The sequence below is a fragment of the Notolabrus celidotus genome, chromosome 2 (assembly GCF_009762535.1).
Source record: "Notolabrus celidotus isolate fNotCel1 chromosome 2, fNotCel1.pri, whole genome shotgun sequence".
NCBI lineage: Eukaryota > Metazoa > Chordata > Actinopteri > Labriformes > Labridae > Notolabrus > Notolabrus celidotus.
Genome location: NC_048273.1, coordinates 28,823,337 through 28,846,560, shown reverse-complemented (window position 1 = coordinate 28,846,560; position 23,224 = coordinate 28,823,337). Strand labels below are relative to the sequence as shown.

The following is a 23,224-nucleotide window of genomic DNA, read 5'->3' as shown; positions in this document are numbered from 1 at the left end:
TCCGGTGGCGGAGTAAAAAAGCGTTCGTGGAGACCTGTCACTCAGCCGCAGCCCCCTGCTGAGCGTCTCTGCTGTGCAAAACACCTTTAGTCAGCTGAATGAAATATAAGACCACTTGATGTTTGTTCCACGTGATATAAAATCCAAACAAAAAAATATGTTTGAGTGAGTTCTTAACAATCAATTAATCGATACTTGATTAATTGTTGAATCCCAATTGTGCGGCCATGTAATGTTATCTCTTCACATTTGATTCTACACTGTGCCGTTAAACTGCTCACATTAGCTTTTGGAAAAGATTTTAACCAGCAACAAAAATAACAATCATCAGTATAACTGCAAAGATGACATACAATGTTCACACTACACACTGTATATACCGAGCAAGCAAGGTTAATAACATACAGATTATATCAATTTGTGTAAATGTATGTGTTTTGTTCACAGGGCAGAGTTGGTGAGATTGGGCCACAAGGACTATCTGGGCCTCCAGGACCAGAGGTACGACACATGTATGACGTATGATGAATTATAAAAATTGTTATGACATTAATTTGATCCCAGTTTTTAAAGAATGCAGGATTCGGAACACATCAGAGTCCCATCATTTAAACAGAGGTTTATAGAAGGTGATTTAAAGCCTAGCTCAGATACATTTGGATTAAAACAGTAGGAAAATCACTCTTGTTTACTTGAACTCACAACTTTAAGATCTCTTTTGTTTTCAGTACAGACACAAACTTGCAGTTAAAATCCACTTTACTGGTGAATTTACTGCTTCCAGGGGCGGGTTGTGTTTCTGTGTCCAAGATTAGTAAACTTAAATTGATCAGTTTGCGTCAACAGAGGAGGATAGTGGCAAAGCAATATTTAAACACCAGCCATCCCAAACGCAGACGCAGCTATACAATTTACAAGTGTAATCATCCTGCTGAAGCTTTACTTCACTGTTAGAGTGTGTAATGTGGTTGGCACAGAGCCACGTCAAGGCCTCTTTTATGATGCTCCCGCTCATGATCATGGTCACATAAAGACGGTAATGACGTGTGGAAGTCATAATGAATTTGAGATAGCAGGTTGGTGAAAATGCAGATTTGCTACACATCACGTCTCAGGTTACGGCTGTTATCAATGGAATAAGCCTGCATTAAGATCATCGTACTCTTAAATTAAACCTTTGCCCATGACTCATCAGATGTTTGCCTTTTCACATTGCACATATTTTTTTGTGTTACCTGACACAGTGCATCACTACTCTGCTTTGATCCCTGACATGATGTCTCTAATACTAATGGAGGGATTAACATGGAATTTCCTGTTTATACACAGTATATATACTGTGCAGAGAAAAAAAAGTCATGCTTTCTTGTAATTCTCTGACCTTTCTGCTAGTGCCTTGAATTAAATCCTCCTCAGCCACAAGATATATGAAAATCTTGCAGATTGAAGCATATTCTGAAAAAGGCATTCATGTTTCCAGATAATCAACTTTTTTTTCACATCCTCCAATCAGAGAGGGAATACACTGATTGGTGTGACTCCATGACCTATCCTCTTCTGCTGTTCTTTATTGAACAAGATAATATCCTCAATGATCCTTTGACCTTGCCCTCACTTTTTCCTCTACATTAAAAACTTCACTTAGACATCAGATAAGCAACAAACTCAAACCCTCAAACCCACAACCCTCCACTTTATGCCAAGGTTGGATTACACAAACTTTTTGTCTGTTGTGATGGTCACTGTTTCAGTTTAGTTTAGTTTAGTTTAGTTTAGTTTAGTTTAGTTGGTCATGTTTTTAGTTTTACATTTGTGCTGTGACTTGACCCACAGACACGACAGACTACACAGTGGTACCTGAGGGAATGAAAACTTTCTGTCAAAGGTAGTGAGACGTCTCAGATTGGTTGTCGTTCACTTTGACCACAACACAGGATAAAACGACAGATTTTCGTCCAACGGGTCCTGACTCCCCACGCCTGCCGGATCAGGCTATAATTGTGCTTGTGAGGTGTTGTCTGACATCAGCATGCCTTGGTTGACACTGTGACCAGAGGTTTGATTTCATTGAAAGAGATGCTGAAAAAGATGACTCTAAAGACAATGTCAAAGAGGTCATTGTTGATGCAACAATGTTAGTGAAAATCATGGACAGTCCCAGTCACACTGCACGTCCTCAGCATGGTCATAGGTCACATATTGGAGGTTACATCAACCAGGCATATTTAATCGAAATGAGTGAGTCTGTTGTGGCAGGTGCGCTTGAAGATATTCAGCTTATTTCAGTTTAGAAGAAATCCATCATGTTGCATCAGTTTTTATATTCCTGCCTCCAAAGTAAACACTCAACGAAGACCACACCCCTGTGTCTGTCTGATTCAGGTTTATTTACAATGCCTTCAGTGATTTTAAACGATGACTTTTGTGGTACATCAAACAAAACAACTGCTCATTAACCCATATTTTAAATGAAATTTAATCTCACCCTCTTACAATGTACACAGAGATTAAGTGAATGCATGTTGAATCAGACTCAACATTAACCAAGTGACTCATGACAGTACATAATGTTTCTCTCATTTTTTTTTGTCAGGGGTTTCCTGGGGACATTGGTATACCAGGGCCCAACGGTCCACCCGGGCCAAAGGTACAGCAGCGTCTTTTTGTCTTTGTTTACATCCATTAAATTCATTCAATTGAACGACCTATTTGTCTTCGTCTCAGGGTTTGCAAGGTGCCAGAGGGCCACAAGGCCCACCAGGGCCACAAGGAACACAGGTGAGGCAGATCAGCACCCGTCTTAACTCTATCCGCCTGTTTGGTTCTTGTCTCACTGATACAGAAAAGTGGAAAATATGGCTCATCAAAGGATTTCCATTGGATCATTAGTCTGAGGCAATGCTTCTCATTTAGCATGTAGTCACATCTCAAACAGTTGCAGCTTAGATCCTAGTGGGAGTTTTTTTTCACTGCGATATATCTCGGGGCATGTTCCACTGGGTGAAGTCATGATTCACTGTTAGGTGCTTATAAAAACATGCTTGGGTGATTGCCAGCAGTGAGAAAGGGAACAGAAGCTTTTCAGGGGTGTGCATGACACTCACACGTGCTTCCATTTGTGCTGAGTGCTGCAGTATTGACGAGCAAACACTGCAAAGGTGTTTTAGGCAAATGTACTCTCCTGTAGGACACACACATACTGCTGTGGAGACGCAATTCAAGCTAGCTAATCACACACGAGGAAAGTACCTAGATACTTTTTTTATAATTTGTAAGAAAGAGAAAATTAGCCACACACCTTGAACCTGTAGTCGCTTGCATAGTAATTTGGGAGTGTGCTTTCCTATAAAGAAAATATGGTTTCCTAATTTGTAGAGCATCACTGTGCTGAAGAGGAATCAGTTGACTTAATATATGTACTCAAACGGGAATGGTTGAAATCAAGATTGCTTCTCTTATGTAACTGCTGCAGTCAGTAAACAATCCTGTGAGCCTTCACATATTCAATTTACAGTGAGAAAAGAATGCAAAGCATATGCCTCAGCATTTTTACTTCATCACAAAACAATGCAAAGTGTTCTTACTTTTAAAACTAAGCAGTATGCTTTTACCTTGCTGAGGTGCAATGATAAGCATGTGTTATATAAAACAGTAAATATAAATACCCATCAGAGAGCAGTAAAGCAGTTGGGACACATATCAACATACATATGAATTAAATTACACTGCATGTATTTGCTGGTGATGCTTGGTACCAGCTGCTTTAACTTGTTTCTTGGACTATGATGTCTATATGTGAGGTTGTGTGTATGTTTGTTTGTTTCAGCATTTGTGTTCAATGAACTGTTGTTTGTTTTGCAGGGTGATGAAGGACCACTCGGCCCACCTGGCAGTGCTGGCCCGAATGTAAGAATTACAGATACACAAATACTCAGACAAACAGAGCAATTAAAACAATGACTTTTGCAGGCTGTTTAAATAAAACAACTTTGTTAGATTTGATATAATAATACAATTTGAGCCCTCTTTTGATCATTCTCTGTCTCTCTGCTTTTCTTTGTAGGGGAGACCTGGACGAAAAGGCTACATAGGTGAACCTGGACCTGAAGGCTTACTGGTGAGTTGACTTTCATTAAAAAGTTACTAAACTGTTGCTACTGCAGCAATCCAAATTATATTTCTGGAAGAGCTTTAGAAATTATTATATATGATGCTACAATATTATTGAACCCCACCATGTTGTTGTTTGATATGCAGGCACAGCGTCTTTGCTTTGTGTGATCATGTTTTCTTTCCTTGACAAGGAATGGGTTCTGCTGTTATAGCTTCTTCCTTTGACATCTGTTTAGCATATTATTTAAAATGAGGGGTTTATCATCTAAGACAGTTCTCATAAGACGTTGTGTTTGACCTTTTGTGTGTTTGCTCTGGACCAGAGAAGTCTGATTTTCAGTCTTTAATGTGTCTAAATGGAAGGACATTTTCTCGTGCGCTGTTTCCTGCATGCATTTTTGCCAAATTATGTTTTCCTTCACAGTTGTTCTGTGTAACACATTGACAGGACAAGTTATGAAATGTTGAGAGATTAAGAACCACGTACCACCTTGTTCACAGGGTCCACCAAAACCCACTGAAACTTAAAGCTCTTCGCAGTAGCTTTAGCAAGCACTGAATACATTCAAGTCTATAACTCTGGCACTGAGAAATGTTGTGGCTCGTACTCTAAGTTTGGATGATTTTATCATAAAATTCCCAACCTGTTCTTTAGCATATTTTATTGACTGTAATTGTGTTTTACCGTCACCACATTAGACATGCCATGGTACAGAGAGGATGTGTTCAAGTTTTTATGTTAAATTATACTCTTGTGCTTACCTCTGAATTCCAGTTCCTCCATGTTTGTGACCCACTTAACTGTAAGCTGAGACTGACTGTGCTATACACATGCTCTTAATTAGGAGAGAAAATGTTCTCCCCAGGCTTTCATCACATGTATCAGCAAACCAATAAGAAGCAACACAAGATTATTTCCAGTCCCACGCAAAAGAGAAGAAGAGAATGTGTTCCTTTAACACTTGTAATATCCTGAGTGCTGGGCCAGCAGCAGGATAGGATGGTGACAGACGTCTCTTTAATTGCAGGAAGCTAACCAACACACTGTTTGATGTGTTCTACTTGCAGGGAGAGAAAGGAGACACGGGAAACGTTGGAAAAATTGGACCACAAGTAAGTTGCTATCACACTTGTAAAGTACAGTACTGACATTAATGAACAGCCTCCAGCTGTGCCAAAGTAGCTTTTCATTAAGCCCTCTCTGGGTGTTAATATGAGGCCTTTTCTGCAGCTTTTATTGGCTTCAGTTCCTGTCTTTTAAATATTTAATGTGAGAGAGTTATGAACCTTGTACATTTAAAAAAGGATGCAATGCATCACGAATAAAACTGCAGATTAAATCCACCAGTGAAGCAATGTTTAAGGACATTACAGAAGTATTTCCCGACATCTTGCTGTTTCTTGCTGACCCACTTTTGATATTAAGACAATTTGGATCCTCTCCCAGCACAAAATGCTGTTTTGGTGTCATAAGTTTGGCAGAATGCTCCAGTAGAACAGAAGGAACACTTATTAGAGACCTTCTGTGGACGTCAATTTGTTTGGGTTAGACATTTGTTAATGGTTCAGAGTTTGCAACATTGTTTGATGCATGTTGTGAAAGTTTAATAACTTTAAGAGGAAAGTCTTCATCCTAAAACATAAATGCTAGTTGCAAGTGGCTTAGCAAATGTCCCAAAACATCTGTTTTTAAATTGTTTGTAAATTCACATGATGAACTGCAAAAGGAGTTTCACACGCTGCTTGGTGGTTTCATGCACCTTCAACGTTTTGTTCCAAACATAAATATTCTTAAGGAAAGTTGAGACATGTTTCTCCTTTGCAAAATCCTCAAATGCACAAAACTCCCTGAACATCCAAAGTATGTCCATCCTCTCCAGAGGCCCCTTAATGTTGATATTTGCATTCTGTGAATAGTGAGGGCAACCAAGCGGGCCATGCTGGACTGTGTTTCTGCAGCACACATATGCGAGGGATTAAGCACAAACTGTGTAGAGGGACCTTTGAAGCCTAGGAGGAGTCGTGAGGCTATGCAGAGAAAGAACAACTCTAAAACATATGGAGGCTCTAATGAATGCTATTACATCACTTTCCAAATAAATTAGCTGTGTAAGAAACTGAGAAAGACTGTTGTTGAGAAGTACAGGTTAACCCAAGGCCGTCTGTCTTTACTGAGCACGCCTTTATCACCACGAGGCCTCCCATAAAGACTTTCAAGGGAAATTTAACTGGAGGGTTTTACAGTGTGGTAGATCTTAGCCAATTTAGATCTGTTGCTGAGTGCTCACCCTCCAGTCCACAACTAATAAAACTTGTAGTAGTCCTCAATTACTAAAGGCAGCTACAGGTGTGTATGAAATGTAGTTCACATGTCATCTCTGGGCTTTGATTTTCATGTCAGTGACTGCATGTTTAAGACACTTTAATGGTCTTTTATATGCAACTAGGTCTTATTTTGTTCCAACTGTAAACTTAATGGGTATACCTGTATTTTTGTAACCCTGGCTGTCTCTTGGAAACCAGATCTTCTTTGAAACAGTACTGGTTGAGCTCCCCATATCAAGCTCCCCTGTCACATGAAAACCACTTTTAAACCATTTCCCTCTGTTAGATGATAGGGGAAACCACATTGTCCTACTTCTTGTCCCAATTAAGGGATTTGAGGTCAATGTAAAGCTCCTGTTCCCATGCCTGCAGGCTGATTCCCCTCACAGACACTTGGCGTCTAATCCTTTACTCAAATGCCTCCTTGCATCCAACAGGATAATACCTTTAGAAGATGATACATGAGTAACACTTTGAGGCTGTTTTAGCTGAGTAAGGGAATCGTGAAGGGGAAGCCTTGCTATGTGTTTTTTTTTTGTGTCTGTTACATTACTTTTGAACCTTATTGTCATCCTCTCACACTCTAAGCCTTGTTTACTCTCACTTTCTGGTAACATAGCATGACAGGAAAAGATTACAGTGAAATAAAAGAAAATACTAGGATATAAACTATATGATTATGAGCTGCAAGTAAGAATAGCAGTCATATAGAATCTTGTAACCTGCTAAATATGCGAATGTGATGTACTGCAAGGAGGAAACACAGCCCTGAAATTGGCCCCAACAACCAGAGACAGCCGCAGTCTGACCACACTGGCTTTTGCGGTCAGCCAGAAGCAAGAGTGTGGTCTGTAAAAGGGCAGTCCCATGAGTTATTATCACAACATTGTGATTTAGTTCAGGACAGATGTTCTTTCAGTTTCCAGTGTCCTGGTGGCTCACTGCTTGTGCTGAGGTGCCGTGTACATTGTCGTCTTGTGGCTTGGTCTGGAGTGTGAGAAGTGTGTGTTGTTGTACGTCACTTCACTCCACAGACTTTTTACAACTTTCAAACCAAGGTTTCTTTAAATTCTTTCACAAAAATAAACACAATGGGAGAGTTTGTAAATGTATAGCCACCCTTTTGGATGGAATATCTTCCCAGCCACCCACAAGTCTCACTATGGGTCTGTATTGTCTGGTGGAGAGGCTGGCACTGGTCCAAACCAAAGCCCCTGTCCCAGACAACTGATCTGGAAGTGGTTAAGCTCCTCTGATAAGTCTCATATTTACATAGGCTTGTGTTTTGCACATGACGACCTCTTTGCTGCAGAGTGATTATCTTTTTTTGAGGCCATTTGTGTTGAGTTACTGTTTGCTGACTGTAGTTGCCCCTGCCTCTCGTAATTTCCAATCATTACTTCTGTACCCAAGACACAGTTTTCTTTCTCTCACACCAGACTGCATTTTTCCGTTCACAGACTCGCAAATGTTTTAGAAACATTTCAGTCCTACGTTCATTTTCTAGCAGATGGTTCTTTTTAAATCACTCCAGATGATCAATTCAATACGGATGTTTATTTACACATTTTGAATAAAATAGAAGTATCCAATGGTTACTCACTCTGCCATCTGCTTTGTCTGGTTCTTTGTTTTACAGTATGCTCAAGTATGAATCAATTGTGCACTTTGTCCCACTTCAAATAATAGAGACAATCCTTTGAAATTGAAAACATATTTTTATTAATGAATATCAAGATGTTTTTAAAAGTAGCATCTGTAATATATTCGAGTAAAGAACTCTTCAGTGTTCAGTTTAAAGTTACAGTGATAACCATATAGCAGCATTTAGTTGAACAGAGTTGGCAAAGATGGAATATGATAGATAAGTATATTTCAGTGAACACCAAGATATAAAAAATGTATATCAACATAAGAGTTGGTTCCCTTCCAGACGCCACCATCTTGCACCACAATATTCCTACAGTAGAACAGAACAGACACTAATATGATAACATACACATTTTTGTACTTAGTGAGTGGTTGCATTAAAAGCACCGGTTGGAAGACGTAGAAGAAGAGAGTGGTTGTTCTTAAAAGAAATGGGGTTGATGGAACACTGGTGGATTATATTTATACGTCACTGGAGCTTCTTGTCCTTGAAGGCCACCGTCACTTCACTGACTTGAGGGGTGAGCAAGGTAGCATATCAGTCTTGAATCTGACTGCTCGGGATTGCTACATATTCCCATTTCTACACAGCACACCTCTAAAAAATATTGTCAACCAGCCAAATTCTACTCTCATTTCTCGTGGTTCCATAAGCAGAAATAGAGTAATCTATGGCCTCTTGCATTCCAGGTGTCATAACATCTCTAAAAAGAACCCTTAGATGAATGAGGATGAGGTCCACACACTGATATATCAATATTTCTTTTTCTCTCCTCTCCAGGGTCCACTTGGCCTGATCGGCATAGCTGGGGTGATGGGAGTTCCGGGTGAAAAGGTAAGGAGTGTGTTTCTCTATCATTAGCCTGTCACTCAGTATCAGCTGGTTGCTTGTCAGTTACAGACCCCTGTAATTTGGACTGTCTTAAGCAGCAATGGCTTGAGGCCCTGAACATATGCATAGATAGGCACTCACCACTCACATCCAAATAAATAATTATACTATTAAAGCCATGCTACAATTATGCTTCTTACCACAACACCTCTCTTTTATGAAGCATTGGATTTTAAGGTGAGAAAGGTATCCTTACAATTACAAATACAAAAACATGCTGTGATGTCATCTTTATCATACTATTGCCTCATCACATGCACTGAGACTTATAAAACATGCAAAGACATAGGAACTCACAGGTGCAGGTCATGTGAGAATATTCATTATATAATCCAGAGTGGCCCAAGGCTTGCCTCGTCTTCGTCACATATTGCTTCTTGGTTGAAAAGTTCTTATTAGAAGTAATCTCTACAACCTGAAGTGAAATGATTATACCAGCAGTCAGCATATCTATTATTACAGCTCTCTAGTCTTTTACCTGCCTCTATTGTTCCTTCCCTCTTTTTGTAGCAAACTTGTTCTTCTTTCATTCCTATCCGGACGCCCCCTGTGTGTCAGAACATGTTCTTGTGATGGGAAGCCGTCTGCATGTCAGACTCTCGCTTCTCCTCCGCCTCCTCCTGGTTCACTCTGTCAGCACCAGCCATACCCTGACAACCCACAAATTCCTTTCACATTAAATGCAGAGACAGATTAAATTCCGTCCTAGTCTCAGATTAAGACTTGTGTTTCCAATAGAGAGCTTTCAAAATATTCCGCTCACTGTCGGATAGAAGTGCACAACAGATCTGAAATGGTACTTGCACAGTCATGAATGTAACACAGTTCAAGGATAGAGTTTCACTGACACACGTTTTTGAGGGGCTTTCCTGCTCACCTGGAGTTACCTTTCATTTTAAGTGCCACCAACTGGGTTTCAAAGCATGTACTCCCTCACTCACTCCAACCCTCTGTTTTAAAAAGCTGCTCTCAAGTTTCGTTGCTCTTTATTAGAAAAAGTCTGTGAGAAGCTGTGATATGTCAGGTTTCAGGTCATAGTAAACAGATCCTCTTTCTCTCTCTCTCTGTCTCTGTCTCTGTCTCTGTCTTGACTGTTTTTCCCCAGGGTGACAGAGGACCCGCTGGTCCAACAGGTCCAGTTGGGGAGAAGGGGCCAAGGGTAAGTACAGTCCCTCAGGAACCACTGCAGAGCCCTGCTTCTTGTCTGAGAGTTGGTAAACTCCCAACCCATGTGTAGTAAAAATGTTTCCTAAGAACTCAGCTAAAAATCTGCTGCCTACCAGAGGTTGTGTTCTTCGTCCACAAACTAATGACTGAGGAGGATCAAAACTAGAGGTGGTAATTTCAAACTTGTTTAAATGGAAATTTAAATTCCAGCTCGCCACTTGTCTAATAGTAAGAAAAACTCAGTAATCAGTCAAAATTGAGCACACTGTGTTTAACATGTCCAAGCACAGGATCACAGAGTCCGCAAAAACAATGACAAATTGGTTTGCAGAGTCTGGATTAAGTTAGCAGAGCCAGCACCACCAGCCTTCAGTCCTCCTGTGCTTGCAACACATTTTCCCAATCGAGTGGTTATATGTCAGGTAAACCAGACACAGCCGGCACACAACTTTATCTCCATTTTCTAGATCAAAATACTGACAAACTGTGTTGCACTGCAAGAAGCCATCTGTCAAGTGTTTAGATTTGGTTAGTAGAACGTTAAAGCATTATGGCTTTCACCATAAATGGGAGCTACAGTGCCAGCCAGTAGTGGGTGGTTTGGCTCCAGCTTAGACACAATAAACGACTCTCATTTAAGGATTACAGTTATAGAAAATATAACTAACTCTTCTAACCAACTAGTAATTCTGATGATGACTAGTGAGGGTGACAACATTAATTAATTTAATCGACGAAACGCGCACAACCCTGTTTAAAACTGAGCTAGCTGATGCGAAGCAGTTCTTGCTCATTTGGCAGATGTTACTGATAAGTTAAACTTACATGGTTTAGTTTAAGAACATGAAAGCAAACTTAAAAGCCTCCTGACTACTTTGTACATCTATGCAGAATTCAACCATAGCAAATTGGTCTCCCCACAGTAATGTTGAGGACACGGTTGGAAGAACCTCTCTTTTTCTTTCTTCTTTGGAAAAGCTTAAAGGCCGTTTTATGTGTTTGTTCTATGTCTGTGATGTCTCTCCTCAGCTGTAAAGTCTCAGAAAACATCTCTGTGATGAATAAATAAATGGATCTGTAATGGATCTAAAAACTGAGGCACTTGTGTTTGGTATTCATCTCCAGCAACCCCCTGAACAGCTGAATAGTGACTGGTCAGAGTGAATCACTGCCTCTTTCACCTTGTGACAGGGAAGGTCTTCAGTGGCAAATAAGACCATCGCATCCACTGTTGTGATTCCGGAGCGGGAGATCTTTGGTGGAAAAATTATGATTTTAGATTCAGAGGTTTTTTTTTGTGTTTCATATTGAATAGAGAAAACCTTGAATAGACCGATCCTTTACAAACACCTCTATGGAGCAGAGTTGATCATGTTTCCTTCTCACTCTTCCTAACCAATAGTAAAAATAGTCAAATCAGTAAATAAGGGCAGCATTAGAATTAAAGACAGTGATGAAAACATTCTTACATAGATCAAATTAAATACATAGCAGTGACACACAGACACTAAGTGCCACAATATTCTCTTCACCAGTGCGTTACTATCCTTGAGGTGGCTGGTATGTGCTTTAATGCTTTCTGTGTAATGGGTATCATGATGCGTAATGCTCTTTTGGTATGAATGTCCTGTAGCTGTGGCAGTAATGAGCCAATGACTTCTGAAGCGGTCTTCATGGTCCTCTCTATTAGTTTATGGTCAGGAGCAGTCAGGTTGCCAAACTACACCTGTACGCTTCTAGTGAACATGCTTTCTATTGTTGCTCTATAGAAATTCACAACAGTTCCTGTGTTTCTTAAGATGTGTTCAAAGACCAGGAGAGGGAGTCAGTGATCTGGATGCCTCAGCATTTAAAAGCACTAACAGTTATAACAGGGGTCCTATCAATGTGAACTGGGAGCTCAACAATGTCCCAGCTCCTTTATTTTTTCCTTATGAAGGGAGAGATTGGTGTTATGGCACCATACAGCTAGGTCTCTCACCTCGCTCCTATAGGCTACCTCATCATTGTTAGTAATTAGCCCTATGAGGTTAGTGTAATATGAAAACTTTGCAATGCTGTTGTAATGATGTTTGGCATTGTATTCATATGTGAACAGACTGTGCAGTAAGGGGCTCAGACAACAGCGTTGAGGAGCGCTGATGTTAAGGACTATGGTGGATGAGTAGCTGGTGTTACCTCTTGCTGTCTGAGGTCAGATAATCCTGATCCTAAATCCACCTGCAGAGGGAGTTACAGAGGCCAGGGTCTTCTAGTTTTGACACTAGTTTAGATGGCACAAAGGTGTTAAAAGTAGAACTATAATCAACAAACAACATTCCAACATAACATATTTCTGTGCATAAAATATGAAGGCTGACAGGTTTGTAGAATAAATGTTTCTTTTACTACAGTCACTTCAAGATTCAGTGGAAGCATAGCAGAGAGAAGGCGTGGATGTTACTGGAGTGTGCAAACGCTCCCCTGTTTTACAGCTGTTTAACTTGGAACAGGTTGCGTGGCCCTATTGTTATTATAACATTGGATATTTGCCCTTTTTACAGACGTGCTGCTTTGTTGGGAAGCTTGGCTCTTGTGCGTGGAGTGTCAAATACATGGTATTCCTGGAATGTAGGCTCATGTTACACAAAACGATGTTTCAGCATATTGCTGGTGTTACCACCCTTCTTGTAATTATCATTTTTCAGACATTACACAGAGCAGTGTTGTCATCTTTCCTCTGTGCTTTTGTGCTGTGACTGCTTCTTTTTGCAATTTTCCAGTAGCTTAGATGGATGAGTTTGAAATTCAAAAAGTGTTAGAAACACATGAGTCAATAAAAGGAATAAATAAGCTCAGAGGCATGCAGTTTTGATTGTTGGACTATTTGGAAGTGTTTTTCAATTCCCATCCCCTGTTTGGCCTGCATCTCTCACTGTCTTGGGCCTTGGATGATCTCCATGCTTGTGGCTTTAGGCCCATGTCCTGACCTATCTGCCTCGCAGACCTACTAGCAGGCCGGCTGATTGGCTGGCTGCAGGAAAGGATGACTAATTTGGTGGCTTGATGGCTAAATAGTTAAAGGATTGAATCAGTTCTAGTCTGAGTGCATGTTTAACTGTGAAGGTGATTTTCATGACTTATGTAAGGCATTGTGATGATTTGTGTGAAACAGTTTGAGTTGTGCTGCAGCCACATTAGCGCTGGGTAACAGTTCTTTGGACTGTTTCACAAAAGATTAAAATGATAATCTCTTGAAGTGCTGTTTCTGTTTAAATACAATTTCAGGGATTAACTTTCTTGGCAAATTTCAACCACATTTGTCTTGACTGGCTCTTTGTTGCTCCTTCAAGACTGTAACTGACAGACAGTTTATGTGGATAGTGCTGCAGCACCCAGCTATCCTTTCTTCTTTGAGAATATGAAACAGTTTATAAACAGCTGGGATCCTTTTCAGCCACACATGTAACCACCTTTCCTCCACAACCTCGCACTTCGATGCTAGTCATTTGTAAAATCTTGAAACATAAATATAATAAAGCTTGTATAGTCTGTATGATAACAGCTTCCCTCAACATGAAGCAGATGCCATGAAACAGTGATAGTTTCTTGACTACCTCTTAACAATGCTTTTTGTTTCTGTTCGGGTTTAAGGGATATCCAGGGTTGCCAGGAAGTCCAGGGGACATCGGCATGCAAGGTGCATCTGTAAGTGTCAAACTTTAATCACTATGTCATTCCAAACAGGTATTCTTTGATTTGGATGTCTTAACTTGTAATACTTTTTAATATACTGTATATATTTAATCATTTAACTTTCTTATACTTGTGTTCTTTTTTCTGAACTTCCTTTGCTTTGTCCTTGTTCTCTGGTCTTCTGCTTGCTCTGCATTTTGGATTGCACCCCACTCATATTAGTACTTAATGGACTGAGAAGCTTGGATGCATTGACTCCCATCTTCTCTACTCAGTGTCTTGGCTGGATCTTATAAACGCTTAAATTGCAAGATTGACTTGGACTCTTAAGCTGACTTAGAGGAATGTTCTCTCCTCTGTAAACACATAAAAATGAAGGGGTCAATTTGGTGTATCAGCTTTCCTGTTCCCACAATTTAGTCTAGACCTTTATAAACAGTCTGTCCTCACTGCCTGATTCTTCAGTAGTTCTTCTGAAGACTTAGCACTACATCCATCAGGTTAACATGAGAAGTGTTGATGTGGGCAAGGAGATACAGTGAGAGGTCTTGGTCTGTTAAGCATGTATAGTATTCTCACTGCCTGGTCTGGTTTGTATCATGGTGAAGAAACACAATACAACCTTTCTCAACTGTACCTTATTTTTCTTCCTAGTATTCCTCACCTCTTACTTTTTCAATCTTTGTCTTTCTAACAGGGTCCACAGGGTCAGAGGGGTATTCAAAGCATCGCTGGGCCAAAGGGCAGAAGGGTAAGAGCTACCTTTATCTTTCAGGCATTAGTTGTTTAATCCCCTGAGCCTACTTCAACCCAAAAGTGACCATGAAAACTTCACTTATCAGAGCATCAGTTGTCTGTTTCACATCACAGTTCAATTCTCATAAACTGGAAGTTAAAACAATTAGAAGCCATGTGTTTGTCCTTCCACTTGGACCCAGCTCCTTTATAGGTGATTTTACAACTCTTCCATAAGCCCCATGACTCTCACAGTGAAAGACATCATAGTGATGTCAAATAGATATGGTGTCTTTATACTGGTGAGACACCGTGTGGCAGAGAGGGGAATAACATCTCAAGTTGAAGAGGCAAAGATACAGTAGATCTATGAGGGAAAATGTAGTCCGGCCTCTTAGAGCTCTAGAAGAGCAGCAACTGAGGTGCAGCATGTTTATTACACAGTGGAGCAGATCAAAACAAACAGAACAAACAAGATAAAACTTCTCCTTAGATATGTTCAGCTTAAAGGTCTGGTGTTACAGCTCACACCGACCGTTTGTATTGCCTTACAAAGAAAAACAACATAGTTTTGAACATTTTAAAATTATGTTTTTTTGAGGGGGCTTTTATGCCTTTATGATAGGACAGCCGAAGAGAGACAGGAAACGTGGGGCGTAGAGAGTGCCCCAGTTTTAAACATTTTAAATGAACTTTGCTGTGTCATTGTTTTATTTATTGGGAAAAATACAGGTCAAAACCTCAGAAAAATACAGGTCAAAAATGATAAATGATGCGCAAATGCAGCAATCAAGTTCTTATTCTCTGTTGGCAGTCATTGAATATTACAAGCAAGGTCAGTCTTTATGTCTGTATTTTAACTTGCACTCAGATGTATACAGAGGTTTTGGAACAAGGCCAAAACGTGTCATCAAAAAGCATCTTCTACAGCTATTGATATATTTAGTGCTGATTAATATCTAGATATCAGTCATTCTCAATATAAAACTCACTGGCATCAAATATTACTGCTAACAAATATATTCATTTTTGCCAAGTTTTCTTTTGAAGATTTTATTGACTGCATGTTTGCCAGGTTTTATCTAGGACAGATAAAAGTGCGTCTCTTTCAGCTGAGTGTTCAGGTCCTCGTGTGACAGTGAAGAGCTCCAAGATTGTTGATACTGCCAAATTCTCATCTCATTGCTTTCCAGCAGAATCAGTCTGGGAGGTCTTCTTAGTTTTGCCTTTAATTAACTTATGATCTTTCCTAAACTGAGGGTTGGCTTGTGCATCACTTCTGTGCAACACTGTCCAGCAGTGTGACGGCTAAAGCTCTTTGATTTAATATTTGTCTATTTCAGCTAATTCAAGAATACACACAGGGCTTCATTAATCACTTCACTTCCTTTCATCCTCTGCCTACTTACTTTAACCCCAGTTGGATAATTTGCCAAACGAAACATATGGCTGCACTTAACATGCCGCGGCTTGTGTTGTTTACTGTCATGCACACACGTATCACTTTGTGGTCGTATTTCCTGCCGTGCTGAGGTTTTAAATCAAAGTCAAATATTATCCATGCTAGATGAGCTTTTGGAAAAGCTTTTCGGAAATAAGAATGCATCCCCTCAATAGTGTGGTGTTTCAACAGCCATTGTGTGAAGGACACATACACAGAATTGCATTTTCAGAAATAGTGTTTATTATTTAGAAAATTAATAATTGTGCCAAATTAAATAGTTTTGAAAATTCACAGAAATAAAGATAATACTGCTTTTAAAGGCAGCAATATATTACATATGATAATACCAATATAAAACATGACAAGACAGCATCAAACAAAGGTCAGAATGTGAACATCATTAACACCAAAACACAGAATTTAAACATTTTAAATTGAATAACAATTCACATAAGAAGTTACAAAAATAAACTTGGTAAAACTAAGCTTACATGGTTGCCTGATTAAGTTATTTTGCATGTCAACCTCCAACCCCTCAAAACATTAGTTTTGCTGAGATTGCAAGAAGAAACTCCATGCAAGCTCCCTCCATGCAGATGGAGTATTGCTCTCATTCTAACTGGTCCTCCTCTTGTACTGTGCTGATGCATAATGTAGAACGTTTACATGTACTTCAACATACTTGTAATTTAGTTTACCGCATTGTCACCAATAACCAATCCAGAGATATGAGCTGAAGTCAGACAGTCATCTAAAATCTGCATGTTGTGGTGTTTATGTGAATGGCTTTATTTCTGCTGGTACAATTTTCAAAGTAGTTATTCTTGGCACACACATGAGGGCAGCTTGTATGTATCAAATCAATATCTTGACTATTTGAGGTTGACTAATTTGAAAAAAAAAAGTTTAACACTAACAGATTGAATACAAGGGGAAGCAATACTGCTTACCTCAAAAACTTATCACGGATCATCACCTCAGTTAAAATAAAGATTGCTAAGAGAGTTGAGCTAAAGGAAGGAACAAAGGGAGACATATAAAGCCAAATTTTTCCACCTCGGAGGCTAAATGGAGCAGAGTGACCTGAGAGGGATGGGAGCATGACTAAAAGCCAGAGGCTCAGGCAAAATAGGAGCAGATAAAGATCCATCAAAGGTAGAAGTATAAAACGAGAGGAGACAAGATGGGAATGAAAGATAGGCTGAAAGTGGAACACTTCTGAAAGAGTGAACAGGAAGAGAGGGGTCTGTGGATGTATTCACAGATCTGTATCAGTCACCGACTGTATGGTGGTGCTACAAAGGCAATGAAACACTTGAAATGTTTGTGGTAGTGTTAGCGGCAGCATCAGGGCGGAAACTCCCAGAATAGATGAAGAACACAGACTAATTACTTTGATTTGTATGTTTTCTCTGTGGTTACTGTGCACATCTCAGCTACAGTGTGATGCTTTGGTGGTTAATGTCTTCCTGTACTGATTATTCTTTGTTGAGTGATGTTCAAAAGTGCGTCTCATGTTGCTGTCATATAGGGGCCCCAGGGTCCAGATGGCCCTCTGGGAGAACCAGGCCCTGAAGGCACCAAGGTAGTCATACACACCACTCTACTGAAAACATCCACACATGTACATGACAATGGAATCATCAAATACTTCTGCATCTGATATGTTTTTATCCCAGAGTTAATGCCACAGCGTAACAGCTCATTTGATCTGTTCAACTTGGAAACACTCTTTTTGTGATTGTTTGTTAGTCACAAAAAGTTCAATTGACTCTTTTCCCTGCCTTTTTAAAATGTGTCATTTTTTTTCCTTGTAGGGTGAAAGAGGTGACATTGGAACAAAAGGGGAGCCAGGATTTATTGTAAGTAGTTTCTGAATAACCATCAGCTGATCATATTTAAACAGTTTAAATCCAGGGGCTAAATTACTTGGTGAATGGTTATGATGCTCTGAATGTTTTAGGTCTTGCACGTTTCAGGATGAAGGCTTTAGGCTTTTGAAAATGACAAGGCACATGTGTTTGTATCCCCTTCCTCCATCCTGAGCTTAGATAATCATCATTATCACAGTAGAAGGTTTTATCCTCAGGCATCTTCTTTAACTCCACATTTCTTTTGAAGATCTTCTCTGACCTAATGGAACAGAGTCAACCACGTCATTTCAAACATTTACTCCACATCTAGTCTAACCCTCTGGCCTCTATACAAGCTCTAATCACTTGTTACTTGCAGTGTGGCCCTTTGTCTTTGTGACTCAATATCAAATTATATCCACATGAGCCGATTATATATGGCTGCCGGTCTATATTTAGGAAACCTGCACTTAATCTGCTGAGGTGTAATCGGCTGAATGTAAACTTTGTATTTGCTGAAAGTCACCAGTTTAGAGTTACATGTGATGCCTTGTTTTATTCAAAGAAGTCAAGGGCAATCTCCATTTTTGACCAGGACTTGAATTTTGAGCCACAAATAAAGAAAGTTGTCCCATCCTGTTTGTATCAGCTCAGAATTATTTCAAAGGTAAAGTCCATTATTTCATCAAAAGATTTAGAAAAACTCATTCACAATTTTATTTCCTCCCGCCTTGACTACTGCAACTCACTACACAACTTTCTTAACCAAACATCAATCCACCGACTGCAGACATTGCAAAACGCAGTAGCTCGCATTTTAACTAGAACAAAAATGTTTTTCCCACATCCCTCCAATTTTAGCATCCCTACAGTGGCCCATTAGGATCGATTTTAAGACACTTTTAATCACATTTGAAGCACAACATGGACTAGCCCCTCAATACATTTCTGAGTTTTTATCGCCCATAAACCAGGACGCAGTCTGAGATTCTCTGGCAGGGCTCTGCTTGCTGTTCCATGGTCTAGACTAAAAACTAAAGGCGACAGGGCCTTTGCTGTCAGAGCCCCTGAGTGTGGAACAGCCTGCCAGAGGAGATCGGACTTGTAGAGTCTGTCCCTAATTCTATTTCACTACGCAAGACACACCTTTATAGTAAAGCTTTTATTTTTTGAATTTGTTTACATTTTTTACATTTTACCTCTGCTTGTATTGCTTCTCTCCTTCTATTGTCTGTTTTTATTGTTTTTGTGAGGCACTTTATTACTTGTATAGAAAAGTGCTTTACAAATAAAAGTATCATTGTTATTATTATATTATTTCCCAAAGTAAACAAGAAGCAAGCAAAAAACACTCACAGTGTGTGCTAGTTATGGAGATGTGTACTTATACCAGTGTGTACATTTATATATATGTGATGTCTCCTTTGGTGCAGATGTTTTACTCACGATAAATATCTGTTTTCAAGGGCAAAGCTGGAAGTCCAGGAGAGAGAGGCCCCCCTGGGAAACCTGTAAGCAACATTCACCTTGTTTTTCTGCTGAATTTCTCTCTCAAAGCTTAAATTATCCTCCTTCTATCAGCAGTAAGCTTCACTTTGGCTATGGAAGAAAACACAGACCTGTAAAACACCTCCACATCCTCTTTTCACCTGTAATATGTGTAATTATGACTTGAAGCACAAAAAAGGTACCCAAGAGGAAGTTGTCAAAGTTTAAAGAAAGTACTGAGCAGTGTTTCCGGGCTCATAATAAAAATAACACATGTACAGGTTTTCCCCTCACTCTTACGGTGTGCTTTGGTGGGAACTGTCATTACCATGTTTAATGATTACACTTTGATCTTTTGTGAATTTAACATTTCTCTTACTCACAATCATTAATTTGGATAAGCCATTCACATGAAGCTGTTACTATATTATAGCTTGTTGGAAAACTTTTTCAGTGTCATGATTTGATTTACTCTTTATATTTTGTTTTGATGACTAATGTTACTGATACTTTTGAGTCCGATATTGTTCTTCATGCTAGAATGAAATACAAAACAGTCTTTAAAACACTTCTTAAAAAAGATCTTCATGTATGGATCAGGACCAAGTGCTAAAAACTCTAGTTCATCAAGGATCCACTTGAGGCTCGCTCCGGAAGTACCGGAAACCACAGACAGGGGGGGGGGGGGGCGGGGGTCTAACACAGCAATTTCGAAGATATTAAGATTACGAGTCTCCCAATGAGAGGCACAGCTGACTTGATTGACAGGCGGGAACACTGTAGCTGTTGGTTAGGAGGCTCAAAGCCCGCCTCTTTACGTCACACTCTCTTGACAGCAGTTATGTTGAGTTCAACATTTCCAATATGGCTGCCGCCGACAATTGGCCTCAAAACAGCGCATCAGTAACAGATGGGTGACGTCACGGATACTACGTCTATTATTTATAGTCTATGGTTGAAATATACACTCGTCAGCGTCCTCTGATGGAGAAATTGTGTTGTATCGATTTAGTGCTAGCACATATGTTGCTAAGATGTGTGCTAGTACCAATACATTTCATCATTGTTATAGTGCAGCTGATTTACTGTCCAGGCAAAACCCTCAGGAAAAATTATTGTACTTTTGGGTTAGAGTTAGGGTTAGATATGAATAATATGATGACTTCCAGTTCATGCAAAGAAAACAACTTCCACAATGCATACCATCTGAGACTCTGGCAGCATTAAGTCATGATGCATCTCTGCTGGAAACCTTCGCTTATTGAATTATCACCATCGAGAAAATGATGAGTGTTAGTTTGAAAAGATTGTGGAACTGTGAAAATTATCTGTGCAAATTACCTAATGCTCCACAGATGGTGGAAATATGAAAACAAAAACAGCCTGTAACCAGATCCAAGAGATGATCAGTGTTGGCTTCCCATCATCAATATTTAGATCCAATGAGTGCTTCTGAGAGTGCATTTTGTTCTGTGAGGAGAAAAGCTTAGTCACCTGCATGCTTAAGCACTGTGGGAATCTGTTATTTGGCTTCTCTTTAAGTCCACTGATGAATGGACTGTTCCTCATGTGTTGGCTTAACATTTTTGTAAAAAAAAACAAGACACAATTTACTTAACTCACAGTTAATCCTTAACATCTGGCTGCTGGATTCTTAATGCAGTTAAAGTTTGAAAAGGAGCAGGAACAGAGCTCCTGTTTCTCTTTTGAATATTACCCTACAGATAAGTCAGGCAAGTCTCTTTGATCCAGGAACCATTCTGGTAATAAAAGAAGAACAAACAGATGTGAGAATGTCAGAGTACAGTGGAATATGTCCTCACTGCCACTCTTTTCACTGTCAGGTTCATATCTGACATTTCAGGGTTGTTCATAATAACCTTTAACAGACATGCAGGCCTTTGCTGTCACTCTTATATGTAGACATGTATGCACACACAAACACACACACACAGCTTCATGCGCACCTATAGGCTACAACACATACATACTTAGGACTAGTTCCAGCCTGCTCTCCTAAGCACTCATTCAGGTTTTGGGATTGGATGAGTTTGCAATACTTTGAAACAGAGATTGAACATAAATAATTGTTGCTGCTTGATGTTTTTCTTGACCAGACTAATTTTTTTGACAAATCACCTTGATCTTCTGTAAATATGACCGCTTCATGCATCTTTTCTGCTGCCAACCTCTGGACACACAGCGCCATCTTGTGTCTGATAAAATCTATCTCAGACTTCATCTTCATTTTCACATTCCATGATTACAACTCATTGAGTGATATGTCCCATGCTCATTTGTTATCAGTAAAGTCAGAGCCATTTTTTCCAAGTGTTTGATACACACTTGTTGCTTTACACAATATGTCAGATGTGAGTGAATTTTCTTTTCTTTTCTTTTGTTCTCTCCTTTGTTTGCTTATGCAACTTCACTCTCCAAAGACCTGAACTAACCAGCTTCAACTGTTTGAATACTTTATTTAGCAGCTCTATTTGGAGGCATGTTCACCCCGTGAAAGCAGCAAATGTCAACAATTACCTTGAGTAATGTTTCACCCTCGCATTCGATAGAGGATAGAAACCAAATAATTCCTGGTTTTGATGCTTCCAAATAATTTAATTCTGTCATGAAACTTGAGAATACGTGTGTCGGTAATGGCAGACTGAACACTTTTTCATATTTTGGTTTATTTTGCAAACTTGGAAGCCCAGTATTTAGATTACATCAAAGAGATTAGGAATAGAAATCCGTTTGTGTTTCATCAAAGTGTCTGCACATTGTCTGACATGGGGCAGCACTGACATGTAAGACTCAGCCGTCAGGTTTGTGGTTACTTTGCAAATAATGACAGTGATGATAGGTGCAACTTTTCCAAAGCCAAGTTTTCTCATGCTTGTTTTATGTAATTACGTAAGTCAATGACTGAAGCCGCTGTGTCTATTTTCAGGGTAAACCAGGTATTCCAGGCAGCACAGGAGAGAGAGGACCTCACGGTGAACCAGTAAGTCTGTTGTGTTCTCATTGGTGCATCGATGTGTTTTCTTATTTTCTCAGGAAACCTCAAAAAAAACCTCTCGGTTGTAAAATCAGTAATGACTGGAAAATTCTGCAGGATCATTTGCTTTGAATTTCTAAAGAAAGAAGATGTCATGATTTGGAATGTCTGAGTAAACATATCGGAAACTCAGATGTTGCTCAACATGAAAGGGAAAAAAGGACTCATTTAGTTTTGTCGTTTATTCATTGCTTTCTGCCTCTGCATCTTTCACACCTTAAAATGTCATACCTCGTGCCTCCCTTCTTGGATCAGTCTAGAGTTCTTGATTTTCCTGGAAACCTGCCAAACCCTGAGGGAAATTAGGGATGTCAAACAACCATATACAAATATTTATTAGATCGGAAGGTTTCAATGAGACTCAGTTTACGTTATGAGTTTCATCTTGCCTTTGGCTGCTCTTCAATTTAGCTCCAGGCATTCTCAGCTTTCAGCCGTCCCCACTCTACAGACTCAACATTTACATGTATGTGTTTGTGTAGCCATTATGTGCTAGAGTTGTGTATTATGTTGTTCTGATGTTCTTAGCCCCCTGATTAACTGTGCTTAGTGACTCCAGTAATGAGTTTGTTTTGTGCCTATTAATGCTTATTTATCTTGCAGGGACCCAAAGGACCCCCCGGAGAGGCAGGACCTGATGGAGAGCAAGGCCTTGAAGTACGTTTTATCAAATAATTAAAACTAATAAACGTTTTTAATTTAAAGATGTGAGGGTTTATATCAACATAACTATGTTGTACATATTTAACATGTGTCATCTTATTTGTAGGGCAGACCTGGTTCAGAGGGGGAACTGGGTGCCATTGGAGAGCCGGGGTTAAAGGTCA

At 39.6% G+C, this 23,224-nt stretch overlaps 1 protein-coding gene across 1 annotated transcript in view; it reads left to right on the top strand.

Annotated features, from left to right (window-relative positions):
• Window positions 1–23,224, top strand: part of LOC117828095 (collagen alpha-1(XXIV) chain-like) — a 94,433-nt gene that overhangs the window by 46,808 nt on the left and 24,401 nt on the right. Inside the window, exons 19-34 of the mRNA XM_034705091.1 lie at window positions 448–501; window positions 2,594–2,647; window positions 2,725–2,778; window positions 3,862–3,906; window positions 4,064–4,117; window positions 5,182–5,226; window positions 8,870–8,923; window positions 10,086–10,139; window positions 13,781–13,834; window positions 14,520–14,573; window positions 17,533–17,586; window positions 17,819–17,863; window positions 19,321–19,365; window positions 22,290–22,343; window positions 23,001–23,054; window positions 23,167–23,220. Coding sequence (XP_034560982.1) covers window positions 448–501; window positions 2,594–2,647; window positions 2,725–2,778; window positions 3,862–3,906; window positions 4,064–4,117; window positions 5,182–5,226; window positions 8,870–8,923; window positions 10,086–10,139; window positions 13,781–13,834; window positions 14,520–14,573; window positions 17,533–17,586; window positions 17,819–17,863; window positions 19,321–19,365; window positions 22,290–22,343; window positions 23,001–23,054; window positions 23,167–23,220 — 828 coding nt within the window. The remainder of the gene's footprint in view (window positions 1–447; window positions 502–2,593; window positions 2,648–2,724; window positions 2,779–3,861; window positions 3,907–4,063; window positions 4,118–5,181; window positions 5,227–8,869; window positions 8,924–10,085; window positions 10,140–13,780; window positions 13,835–14,519; window positions 14,574–17,532; window positions 17,587–17,818; window positions 17,864–19,320; window positions 19,366–22,289; window positions 22,344–23,000; window positions 23,055–23,166; window positions 23,221–23,224) is intronic.